General features: G+C 38.8%; 1 protein-coding gene across 3 annotated transcripts in view; it reads left to right on the top strand.

Moving 5' to 3' along the window:
* The window catches only part of cdk7 (cyclin-dependent kinase 7), a 38274-nt gene extending 26470 nt beyond the window's left edge, over window positions 1-11804 (top strand). The window contains exons 11-12 of one of the 3 annotated variants that reach the window (XM_041186258.1): window positions 237-381; window positions 8828-11804. In XM_041186258.1, coding sequence (XP_041042192.1) covers window positions 237-381; window positions 8828-8865 — 183 coding nt within the window. In that variant the 3' untranslated portion in view covers window positions 8866-11804. Of the gene's footprint in view, window positions 1-236; window positions 382-8785 lie in introns of all 3 variants that reach the window. The other 2 variants (XM_041186260.1, XM_041186259.1) reach the window with 2 other exon arrangements.
* The last annotated feature ends 290 nt before the right edge of the window (window positions 11805-12094 follow it).

Genomic DNA, 12094 nt, shown 5'->3' with positions numbered 1-12094 from the left:
CTTTCAAGAGAGGAGGGGACATAAAATTGACACACAAATTGTCACTAAAAGAAAAAGACTTGGTGGAGGCTGTGATTTCATTTTTGTATTCATGGAGAAGCTGTAAAGGTGCACAATCATTCAAACCCTTTGGAAGGGAATGCGTGATGAACAGATTAGTTTCTTCTTCCATACTTTATTAAGTCTGAACTGACTGGTGCTCCTTTGACTATGTTATAAAATTATGTTCTCTCGAGGCACTGAAAAAGAGGTATTTTAGTAACCGTCCTGGACCAACAGCAGGGCCGCAACTGCCCCGACCCAACTGCTCAACGGAAGTCTTAAAAGAGCAAGAGGCTAAGACAGGTTTCAAGCGTAAACGAACTGAAAACATGGAGCAAGGTAATGGGTAGCCTTCTCCCTCATTGGATTTTTCCACTTCCCTTTTTCCCAAATTGTTTCCTAAGGTGCATAACCTACACTATGAACTAGATGTGTACGGCTTATCATGAACAGCATTTCTTCTGCCAGTGGTCTGCTGGCATCTAACGAAGGGCACTAAACCACATCCCCTCTATTATTTACCTCTTGTTACAACAATTCAATTCTGTAGAAGCCTGATAGTTTGGCTATAGTCGACCACTTCTTTGACTCTGGAAGAGAAATTATTGGGATTCAGACTTGTGCTGTCCCATGGACTGGAAGATCCAATAACTGTCAATCACTGGGTGCCCTAGATTGTACCATTTCTAACCAACTTGTTTCTAGAATGGAGGGAGAAAGGGGATCTCACACATTCACTATGATACCAGGATTAATTAGGAGGATGGATTCATTACAGCAGAGAAGGTGAAGGCAAATTTGACAAAAGTATTCAAAATCGAGGATTCTTAATAAGGTAAATAAGGGAAAACTATTTCCACTGATCAGTGAGCCGATAAATAAAGGATCAAAGTGAAGATTGTCACCTAAGTTGAAGGAAGAGGTTAGGAGATTTTTTTTTCAGTGTTGCTGTGAGAATATGCAGTGCCCTATGAATAACAACTTGTATTTATATAGTAGCTTTAATGTAATGAAATGTCCAAAGGCATTTCAGAGGAGCATTATAAACAAATGTGGCACAGAATCACATAGTGATATAAAAGAGGTAGGTCTTAAGCAGCATCTTAGGGGAGAAAAGAGGGGTAGAGAGAAGGCGAGGTTTAGGGAGAGAATTCCAGAGCTTTGACAGCTGAAGATAAAGCCATCAAAGGTGGGGCAATTAAAATTGGGGATATCGAAGAGCCAAATATCTCGGAAGGTTGTAGGGCTGGAGGAGATTACAGAAATAAGGAGGAATGAAGCCAAGTACAGCAACAGTGGTGGAAATAGAATCTGTAAGATCTTTTGAACCTGCAGAATTACTTAAAAGAAAAATTGCAATTGTTACAATCTCTGTAGAGACCAATAACTTTACAATGATGAAGACAAAACACTATGTGCTGAATACTATTTTCTCATTGTAGGCAACTTGTACTTTAAACCATTGAGCAGAGTTTTCCTCTTTCTACTTTTAATGACAACTGAAGATCCTAATTTTGTTGCATTACTCGGTCTCTTAGGTAGGCAACCAATCTCCTGGAACCAGTCCAAAGTGTTTTGCAGCTCCCAAGGGTTTACTTCTGTTCTTTTGCCTCCCCAATACTGCCTACTGCAAGAGTTTCCCTGGGGATTCTCCCCCTAGCTACAGCTAGGCAAATCCTCCAGTCCTGTTTTAACTCCTCGCGAGCTTGGGTCTTCAAACTGATTGCAAGCTTCCACTCCTGTTCTGCACGGTGAATGATAGAGTCGACATTCTCTGCGCTTAAAGTGCAGGCCTGGCTAATATCTATTTATTTTTGCTCTCCACCTCCCAGTTGGCTGCAGGCCACACGAGGCAATAGCTGCAACTCTCTTCTGTCTGTGATATTTCTGGGCCCGCAACCTGATCTCAAAATGGCTTCCTGTATGCCCTTTTTCGTGGCAGTAGGAAACACGTTAGTTTTGTATCCAAGTAGAAATGTTAATCAGATATGTCTGATCACAACAGCCTTTCATCTTGGGAACAAAGAGACAGGTTCCAACACAGCTGTTTACAGCCTGATAATAACACCTTTCTGGGTATAGAAGACTTAGGGTATTCTCATTGTGGACTTAGAAAGAGTTGTCATTGTCCCCCAGAGTAAACACCCAGCACCTTCACCTGTATGAAACAATTTGGGACTTCTGATCTTTAACAATTAAACCACCCAGGTTTATTGTCAGATGCCAACATAGGTTGCATGACCCCTTTCATTTAATCTACATTCAAAGACACAGTCCCAAACTATGATAATCTTATAAACAAAGAGATATAACCCTAAAACATAATCTTATAAATCTCACACTTGCAACACAATGGGTATAAGCCAGTGTACTAAGTATATGGTTTATTAAGAAAACTGGTATAGGTGCAATCGGCTAAATTAAATGGCCACATCTTTTACTGTAAAATTCTTTGATCTTTGCGCCTTAGCTTTCTTTTAATTTTGCATCCTGTTCAATTTACTGGGCTTCTCGCTGTTTAAAAAAAACACTGCCAACAACTGTGTACACGTCTATAGGGTCTGAGATCTAACAAAAGTGTTAGTTTTCACAGGCGCTTCCAGAGGCAGCTATGTTTTAATGACAAAGTGAGGTAGAAGGCATGATTTCTGTTAGGCAATAGCTCAAGTTTGCTCAGCCTTTTCGTGCAGGCTAACGAAAGTGGCTGTGTGCTAGCTGGCCTATAAATCCGGAAGAAAAAGGAATTTCTTTAAACCATGCATTGTATTAAATATAACATTTGATTAGCTGTTTTATTTGACTTATTCGCAATATAAATATACAGTGCTTTGATATCTCCCACACCTTTAGATGAACCAGTTTTTATCTCTCTGGAAGGGTATATCCACAAGTTGGAAATTCTATTAATAGGAGTTAGAGTTAAGATTCTAACTGGTCTAGTTTCATAAAGCATGTGTTTGACTAATGTTTCATGGATCTAGTTTAAATTTCAGGCAGCTAATCCTGCTACATTATTAGAAGTAATTGCCAGTGCCAGAGCATGGCTGATCACTGTGTTAATTTCCTCTTCCATTACTGTCTAAATTGAAATTTTTATGCTTGTATAATTTGTAGTACTAGGGTTGGGGGATTGGAACATTGACATAATTGTCAACATCAGTAACCCATATGTTGGATAAAACAGCTTGACTTGCAGAGTAATACTTCCTTTAGTCTGGCCAGACATGGTGTCCTAACCCTAATCTGCAAAGGATATAATTCAAGTATACCAGTGTGAATTTTCTATCTCCCATGCTATTTATCCTTGTAGCCTTGTCAACAGAAATGATCAATTCATTCCAAAATGAGGTCTCCTTATGCATCTTTTTTATTTAATTGAGACTATTCAAATTAATTTCACTTAACACCTTTCAATGGGTAAAAGTGAGACTTTGACATCTTTTGTCTGAGCTGGAATGAAATCCTGATTCCTTAGGTAAAATGAATCTGAGACTTCTCTACTGCATCATCTATTCCCTATACTCCTGATTTTGAAACAGTTCCCTACACCTAAATAATTTATTAAATAGAAAATGCTGAAAATACTCTGCAGAATAGGCAGCAACTTTGAAGGGAACAAACAAGTAGCATTTTGTAGGCTCTGCAATATGTTAGGGATGAACAGGATTTAAAAAGAAAGAGGACAAGAGAATGAGGAGGGGAAAAAAGACGTAAAGGAAAATAAGTAGAATGACCTGTAAACTGCTTGTGTGATAAAAAGATGATGGAATATCAGAAGCGATATAAACATAAGACATTAGGAGTCATAATGAGAAAAATTAAAGAAATAGAAGACGTATCAGTACAAGACAGAGGGATTGTGTGAACAGTTCAATGGGTGAAGGAATATATAGCTTAAAGGGAAGCTTGAAAGAATGACAAACTGGAACAAACTCCAATGGCCCAGCAAGTGAACACCAAGCATGCAGACCACCCTGACAGCAGTGTTCCAACAGAGGGACCCACCCCAATCACTCCCCGCCATCCCCAGAATTATTGGCAAATTATTTCCACATTGGCAGTACCTCCTGCTAAAGTGAATCTGGAAGCTCTTGCTAAGGTCTGAAGTTGTTGAAGGCAGAATTAAGGCCAGAGGGCTGCAAGGTGCCCAGTAGAAAGATACGAGATCGCATTGAGTTTCATTGCAGAAGGTCACAGGCAAACAGGGGCCGTGAATTGCAATGAAGAGGTCTTTCCATGTGGTCATGTTTGTGGCATGAATGAAGTTGTTTCATAAAGTGGTTGTCTAATCTATGCATGGTTCCCCCTGATGCACCACAAGCAGCAAATGTTGTTTACTGTGTTGAAGAAGTACACGACTTGTTGTCTCACCTAAAAGGAGTTTGGGCATTGGACAGCAGTTTGGCGGGAGGTGGATGGCCAGGTGTTGCATCCCCTACTCTCTTTCATGGAAGGTGTCAAGGGTAGAAGAGTGGGCAAGGATGTCATTGGAAAGAAAGGTCCCTTCAGAAGTGGAGGAGGAAGCGGAGGAAACATGTGTTTGGTGGGTGGAAGATCTGTTGAATGAGGAGGCTTCTGGGGTGGAAGGACAAGAGGAAGGATGTACCATATCACAGTTTATGTGGGGAGGTGGTTAGAGATACGTGAGGGCATGGGAACTCAGATTATCTATTACACTAAAAGAGAATCATCAGCTGAGGAAGATATTTTCGAAACTTTGGTGTGGAAAGGGTTAGCATTAGGAGATTCAGCAGTGAAACTGGGAGAAGGGAAAGAATTATTTACAAGAAGCAGAATGGGACTAATCTAGATAATTGTGGTAGCCCATGGATTTATAATAAACATTGATGGAAATTCCATTCCCAAAGGTAGAGAGAAGTCCAGGAGGTAAGCAAAGAGTCAGTATCGGTCTACATAAAGGTAACAAGGAATGGAAATTTGAAGCAAAATTAATGAACTTCTTTCTCTAGGTCATAGTAGCTTCAACACACATCAGTATAATGGAAAAAGATGATAGGCCAGAATAGGACTGGTACAAAGAATGTTCAACACATCTTCAAAGTTCAGGATACCTTATCTGGGGGAAGAACATGGAGTTTAAGGATAAGTTGTTTAATGTGAGAACAATTTCAGTCTGGCAGATGAGGAGGGTGGTAGTGGATATTGGTTGGGCTGCAGATCAATGAGGAAGAGGCTGCCCTGGAGAGGGATTGAGGCTTAGAGGAACTCTAGTGAAAAGAAGATGGTTGGGGCTAGAAAACTGGAATCTAACAAAGTGGTAGAGGGTAGACTGTTGTGGATATAGATGGATAGGAATTGGACAACGAGGGGAAAAAATGAAGTCAGCAGAGAAATAAGTTCAATCCACCAGGACCGTCCTGTTTGTGGATGATGAAGAAGAGGTATAAGTGTGTTGTGCAGTGTTGGGAAGTTGTTGGTTAGGGAATATCCAGAGGAGATAAGATAAGTAATGCTCTGGGAATTGATAGCTTAGTGTTTAACAGTGGGGTCATGGTTTAGAAGTGTGGGGAGAGTTGCCACTTAGTCTTGGCAAGAGGTCTTTCTACCAAATAACAATAGAAATCCCATTCGTTGTAATTCAGTTTGATAATGTCAAGATTGGACAATTTTACTCCTTGCTGTAGTACTTATTATTAAATGCTCAATAATCTACAACCACGTGAGTAATGTGTAACTGTAACATTTTCTTAGGAACACCAGTCACTTGTTTTTTGTGGTCTGTGCTTTCAAAGTTTTCATTCACTGAGACATATTAAGTTTTTAAATAAATTAATCATTTTATTCTCAGATGGACCATATCCATTATAAAACATGGCAGTTTAAATTTATTCACCTCTAGAAATCCTTCCAGAGCTCTGACCCTTCTCTGAGGAGTGTCTCTCCTTAGTGTTATGAGTATTCAAGAAATAAGGTGGGGAAAAAGCAAGTCAGCTATTCTCTAGATGAAACACATTTTCCTTTTCCAAAGATCCTGAAGTGAAAACAGGTGGTGCCTTATGAATGCCTAATTTAGTGTCTTCTTTAATTAACAAAGTTTTTTTTCAGATTAGCATCTTTAGATGAGGCCTAAGAGCATGGATTATTTTTGCTTTTAAAAACTTCATTGTTAGATTTATCTCTCTGGACTGTTTTTGAATAAATCAGGATGGTCAGTTCTGTCAATCAAATGGCATTCAAAGCATATTTAGAAAAAAGGACATGTATGTTAAAGAAGGGTACAGATGCCCCAGTTTAGCATCTGATTGGGCAAATCTCATTCCATCCATCTCAAATGTTTACTTTTCAGCCTTATTTAGCCCTCATTCAATCAAGTCTCTTATCCTGTCTAAATGTATATATTTTTTTTAAATGTTATTCATTTTACAGGATGTGGGCACCGCTGGCTAGGCCAGCATTTATTGCCCATATCTAATTTTAAATGGAAGTACTTGTTGGGAGTTCTTAATTGTTATATAACTTAAAATTCTTAATATTAAATTCATATCGATAAGATGCAAATTTCCTGGCCCAACTCCAAAGAAAGGGAGTAAGTAATTGTGAATCAATTTAAGAGTTGGAAGAATCTTTCTCATCCTATTTCCTAAGACAGTGAAACAGTTTTCCTGAAATATTTCATCTTCATGGAGAGCCATCCAAAGAAAAGAGAATCCAAACTAGCAAAGAAATATTTTTTGACATTGAATATTCACCTATTTACACCAACTTTCTAGTTTAAAGCATTATAAATCTGTCATTTTCACTAAGGAGAGTTAATTTAAGTATGATATTAAGAATACAGAGTCTCCCATGTACAGGGATGTGTTCTGCTCTGCAAAGCTGCCTTCCCTTTCCCTGAATTGCTCCTATCCTAATACCTATTTGATTCTAAAGTAATGATAGCAAAGTTTTTTTAAGCTTGAGTACCATATGAAAACATACATCAAAATCCACAGTGAGAAAAGGCCCTTTGAGCCCTGTCCATGATTATTTATCATAATTTTTACAACATTAGGTAAATCCAAGATTAAATGTATATCAGTGATGGGTGGGTCACTTGTTGGACAATTACTTGTGCACATAAAAAGAGACACTTATTGACACTGCTGGTGCGTTATAGAGTTAGGAACTATACATTTGTAATGTTCCACTTTGTGAATAAAACCAAAACTGAGTAAAGATCAACTTCACAAACTGGCTGTCAAAACCTATCACCTAATACTCCATCTGTTGATCATCTTACTTTAGGGAACACTTGAGTTCTTTCCCCTGCCTACCCAGAGGGTGATGGTAGGGAGAATACAAATAGTGTTATTATTACCTCTAAAACCTTAATTCTATCTTCTCAACACATCGATCTACATCCCTCTTAAAGTTATCAATCAGTGCTGTGTCAACTATTTTTTCCCGTATTTGTTCCATGTACCCTACAACCTGTGGGAATGAGATTTGTCTGCTATCAAATCTTGCTTGAGGTTTGTGTGCTTCAATTCTAACATCACTGTCCATGCTAAATAACTTGCCTACTTAAATCCATCTTCTTCAACTTGATCTCAATATTACAGGTTCTATGTTCCTGCTCCAGTCTTTAATTATCAATTTTGAGAGCCTTAAGATTTTAAGCACATAAGTTTCATGGAGCAGCTGTCAACATCTGTCTTGTGCTACTTGTGGCATGTACAATCTGTTTTCACTTTTAATTTCTGCCTGAAATTTCCGCTGAAATTTCTCAAGCTTCTCCTCAGTTTTCAACGTAAGCTTTTTATAATTGTCTGAATCTGTAGTGTACCTATGGTTTCTGATCTATGGTTCCTTCTTTATTTCCCTCTCTGTTCAACAGAAAACTTTTCTTTAGTTGTTTTCTGTCCTCCCTCTGTCTCTGTGTTGTTTTCTCCCTTTACGTTTTCTGCCTTGGCTCATTTTGATTCTGTTTCATTCTATTATATCCTGCCAGCTGCTTAGCACATTCATACTCATAATGGCGCTCCTGAATTTAAATTGTGACCGTTTTCACGACTGCTTGCTTCTGTCCCGTCGTGCAAATGGTGCTTCCTGATTGTGGCTGTTCTTTGCTTCTTGCTTACTCCAGCTGGTGCTGTCACCACACCTCCAGGAGGGCCCAAGTCAAGGGCAATTGTGATCAGGAGACAGAGGGCAACAGTAAGTCTTAGTGAAAATGAAATCTAGATGCGGTTGGTTTGATTCTCCCCACTCCAGGCACAGCATTATTTTTCTTCCTACTGTAGGACAAGTATGTAGTGCCACTGTACACCTGAAAAAGAAGAAAGATGGAATGGTTCAGAACAATTAAAGCTCTTTAGTTATAGTAGATAGCATACACATTGAAGAAATACTGCTCCGTTTAAACAAATTCAAACATTGTGAGGTAAATTTCAGGCATGGTCACCTGCAAGTAAAGGCCTGTGGCTCTATACATTGATGTTATCTGTGTTCTAGCTGCTAGGAGATGCTGAACTCCAAAATGCCTTACTTTTCTTTTGTTTTTTTTTAAAAGAAAGTCTCAGCCAGCTTTCCTTTGGGGCGGTAAGCTTCCACTGCATTTGAAAACCTACATTGCACTTGTGATAAACAGTGAAACTCGATTTAATTAGCAGCATTGATGGTTATAGTGAAGTTGTAGATGATCCATTTGTTTCACGCAGTCTCTGTCCACCTAGAATTATTATTGAATATAAATTTATTTTCATTACTAGCCAGACGTAAATGTTGTTGCACTTATTTTTAGGTGGCCTGGCTAAGAGATTAATTTTCTGACCCTTGTCGACAGCTGCTGATACTGGACAGAAATGGAGCCAACATATGTGATAAAAGTTAATATTACAGTTACTTATTGTAACACAAAGATTTAGCTGCTGTGTACAAAGTGGAGTTGTGTTCAAGAGTCCCGATTGTGTACTTAAATAATGATGTCTCAGTAATTTTTCAATAAACGTTTAAAAAAAATGGACATTTGCTCATCCTGTTGCATATGTTGCAATCAAATAACTTTTTATACAGATTTTGAATAGAGAACTCTACTTTTACATAGCTTAAAAGGCACTTGACTGATGTGAATAATGGCTACTGTGGTAATATACTGCAGGATGTTTGGGGCCTATAAAACCATTTCTCACCTTCAAAAGAGAATTAAAAATCTTAAGCATGAACTACCACTAGAGAAGCATGGTGTTCTGGTGTCTAACTTGTATACTTGCCTTAGAAAGATTAATATATAAAGATCTGTGATACATGTATTGTTTGTAATATTTTTCGGTTTGGATTTCATTCAAGTGCAAATCACTCAATTTCCTAACTCTCATCTTCATGGTGCTTTTCATTCCAACTTAACTTTGACTCCTTTTCAACATTATTAATAATCTACTTCCCTGTTTCATTATTACATAGAGACCTCTTTTTTCCTCATCCACTTGTTTCTTGTCTGTCTCCATCATTCCTTGGCTCATTGCTGGAACTCACCTCTGAGTCAGGAGGTGGTGATTAAGCCCCACTTGAGCATAAAATCTAGGCTGGCACTTCAGTGCAATAATGAGGGAATTTTGCACTGTTGTAAGTACTGTCTTTTGTATCAGACAGCCCCTCAGGTGGCGATAAATATCCAATGACGCTATATGAAGAAAAGGAGATGATGTCACCCAGTTTCCTGGGGAACAGTTATCCCTCAACCAATGCTTATTTATCTCATTGCTGTTCTTAGGACCTTGCTGTCTGCAAATTGATTGGCATTTAACAGTGACTACAATTCAAAAGTGTTTCAGTGGTAGCAAAGTGCTTTGGCATGTTGAGGGCTTGAAAAATGCTATATGGAAGTTTGTTCTTTATTATTAATCATTCTTTGGGATGTGGGCATCTCTAGCAAGGCCAACATTTAATGCCCATTTCTAATTGCCCTTCAGAAAGTTGATATGGCATTCTTGAGCTGCTTTGGTCCCTGCGACACAGGTGTCCCCATTAAGCTGTTAGGTACTTGGTTCTAAGATTTTTACCTAGTGAAAAATGAATGTCCAAGTCAGGATGCATGTGTCTTGAGGGGACCTTAGATGTAATGATATTCCCATGCATCTGCTGCCCTTCATCTAGGTGGTGAAAGTCACAGATTTGGAAAGTGTTGCCCAAGTTGCTTTGGCTACAGTGCATCCTGTAGATGGTACACACTGCAGCCATAGGATGCTGATAGTGGAGGAGAGAGTGAATGTTGAATAAGGTGCCGATCAAGCCAGCCGTTTTTCTCTTGCTGGTGTCAAACTTCATGGCTGTTGTCAGAGCTGCACCTATTCAGACAAGTGGAGAGTTATCCTGACTTGAACCTTGAAGGTGGTGGGCCACTGGACCAGGACGCACTTATGAATGGTGGAGGAGTCTGGAATGTGGACTGATTTGGTATGATTCTTGTAAGTATGTCACTTTCTCATCTTTAGCTTGACTAGTCTGTGGGACAACTCTCCTAATTTTGGCACCAGTCTCCCCAGATGTTAGTGTGGAGGGCTTTGCAGGATCAAGCAAGCAAGATTGCAGTGATCTGTCTAGTTTAATTCTTGTTTTCCTTTCTAGCAGTTTGATCTTGCTAGGCCACCAGAGGGCAGTTAAGGGTCAACCACTTTAATGTGGGCCTGGAATCACATGTAAGCCAGACCAGATAAATTTGGCAGGTTTCCTTCACTGAAGGACATCAGTGAACCGGTTGTTTTATTGGCAACCCAACAACTTGATAGTCATTTTATTTTAAAACTGAATTCAAATTCTCCAGCTGCCATAGTGGGATTTGAACCTTATACTCCCTGGATTATTAGTTGGCCTCTTTTTTTCCTAGCTGTCTACTACAGTTGTACTAGCTGTGTATTTTAACTTCTCTTTATTACCAGCTATCTTGTGCCTTTGTCAGAAAACCTTTATTTTCCATCTTTCTCTCAACAGTTGGCTGCCTCTCATCTATTTCCTTCTCTCCCTTATCTTCTCTGTAGCTGACAAATGGAAACAGGTCTGATGCTGAGTACAGGATTTGACGACCATTTCACCTGACCTCAGGCCACTATCAAACAACAACTTGGTCTGTCTCCATTATATCAAATTTCAAATGAGCAGTACAAGTATTTAAAAAATATTGTTTTATAGAAAAGAACACAACCAGCTAACTGTAAGAAATTATGCAACTCTGGGCCAAACTATAGATACAGTGCACTACGACCTGATTATTTTCTACAATTTTGCTGAATATTGAAAAGCTGAATCAATACAAAAACCATTTTTCTTAAAATGCTGTATAAAATTCTAGTTTTATTTCTGATGGCTCTTAAAATTTTATTTTATGGTCTTTTGTTGGATTTTTCCAATGTCTTTATTTTGTGTATGTGTTACTTCGTGCTGGCTAACGGAAGTGGTCCTCACCTCTAAATCTGGATACTTTGTCATGTTGTGCTCCATCCAGTTTTAGTCCAGCACCTTGGTATTGTAGGGATTGAAAGATGTGCTGAAACCTCTTGGTACTGAGAAACATTCTTACTACTTCAGCAGGTGGGTTTTCATGAAGTTCAATTCTCCAGAACTGAAACTTGAATTAATTCAAGGAAAAAGTGAAAAATGAGGAATTTTCTAAAGGAAAAGCCATAAATAGATTGCCAATGGAAAAATGCAAAAAAAAATCAACTCGTACATTTTTATTACAAATGTATTTCTACCTCATGAGTAATATTGCTATACAAACATTGATAATTCCATGTGCAGTGTTCGATTTGAATAAATGTTATGTTACAAACTTGCCTCTTTTTATTAAAAAGCATGAAATATAAAATCTTATGAATAAACCCTGTTAGTTATTAGGGGTACAAAAAGACTGGAGGTAAGCAAGGGAGGTTCGAGGGAATTTCCTCTTGGCTTCTGCTGCACCACCATGAACTAGGTTTTTTTTCTTTACTCTTTCATGGGATGTGGGTGCCACAGACAAGGCCAGCAGTTGTAGCCCATCCCTAATTGCTCTTGAACTGAATGACTTTTTTCGGCTTTTTCTGAGGGCAGGTAAGGTTCAACCACGTTGCTGTGG

Source organism: Carcharodon carcharias, chromosome 4 (assembly GCF_017639515.1).
Source record: "Carcharodon carcharias isolate sCarCar2 chromosome 4, sCarCar2.pri, whole genome shotgun sequence".
In the NCBI taxonomy this organism is placed as follows: domain Eukaryota; kingdom Metazoa; phylum Chordata; class Chondrichthyes; order Lamniformes; family Lamnidae; genus Carcharodon; species Carcharodon carcharias.
Note: the sequence above shows the minus strand (reverse complement) of the source record. Positions and strands in the feature narration are given on the sequence as shown.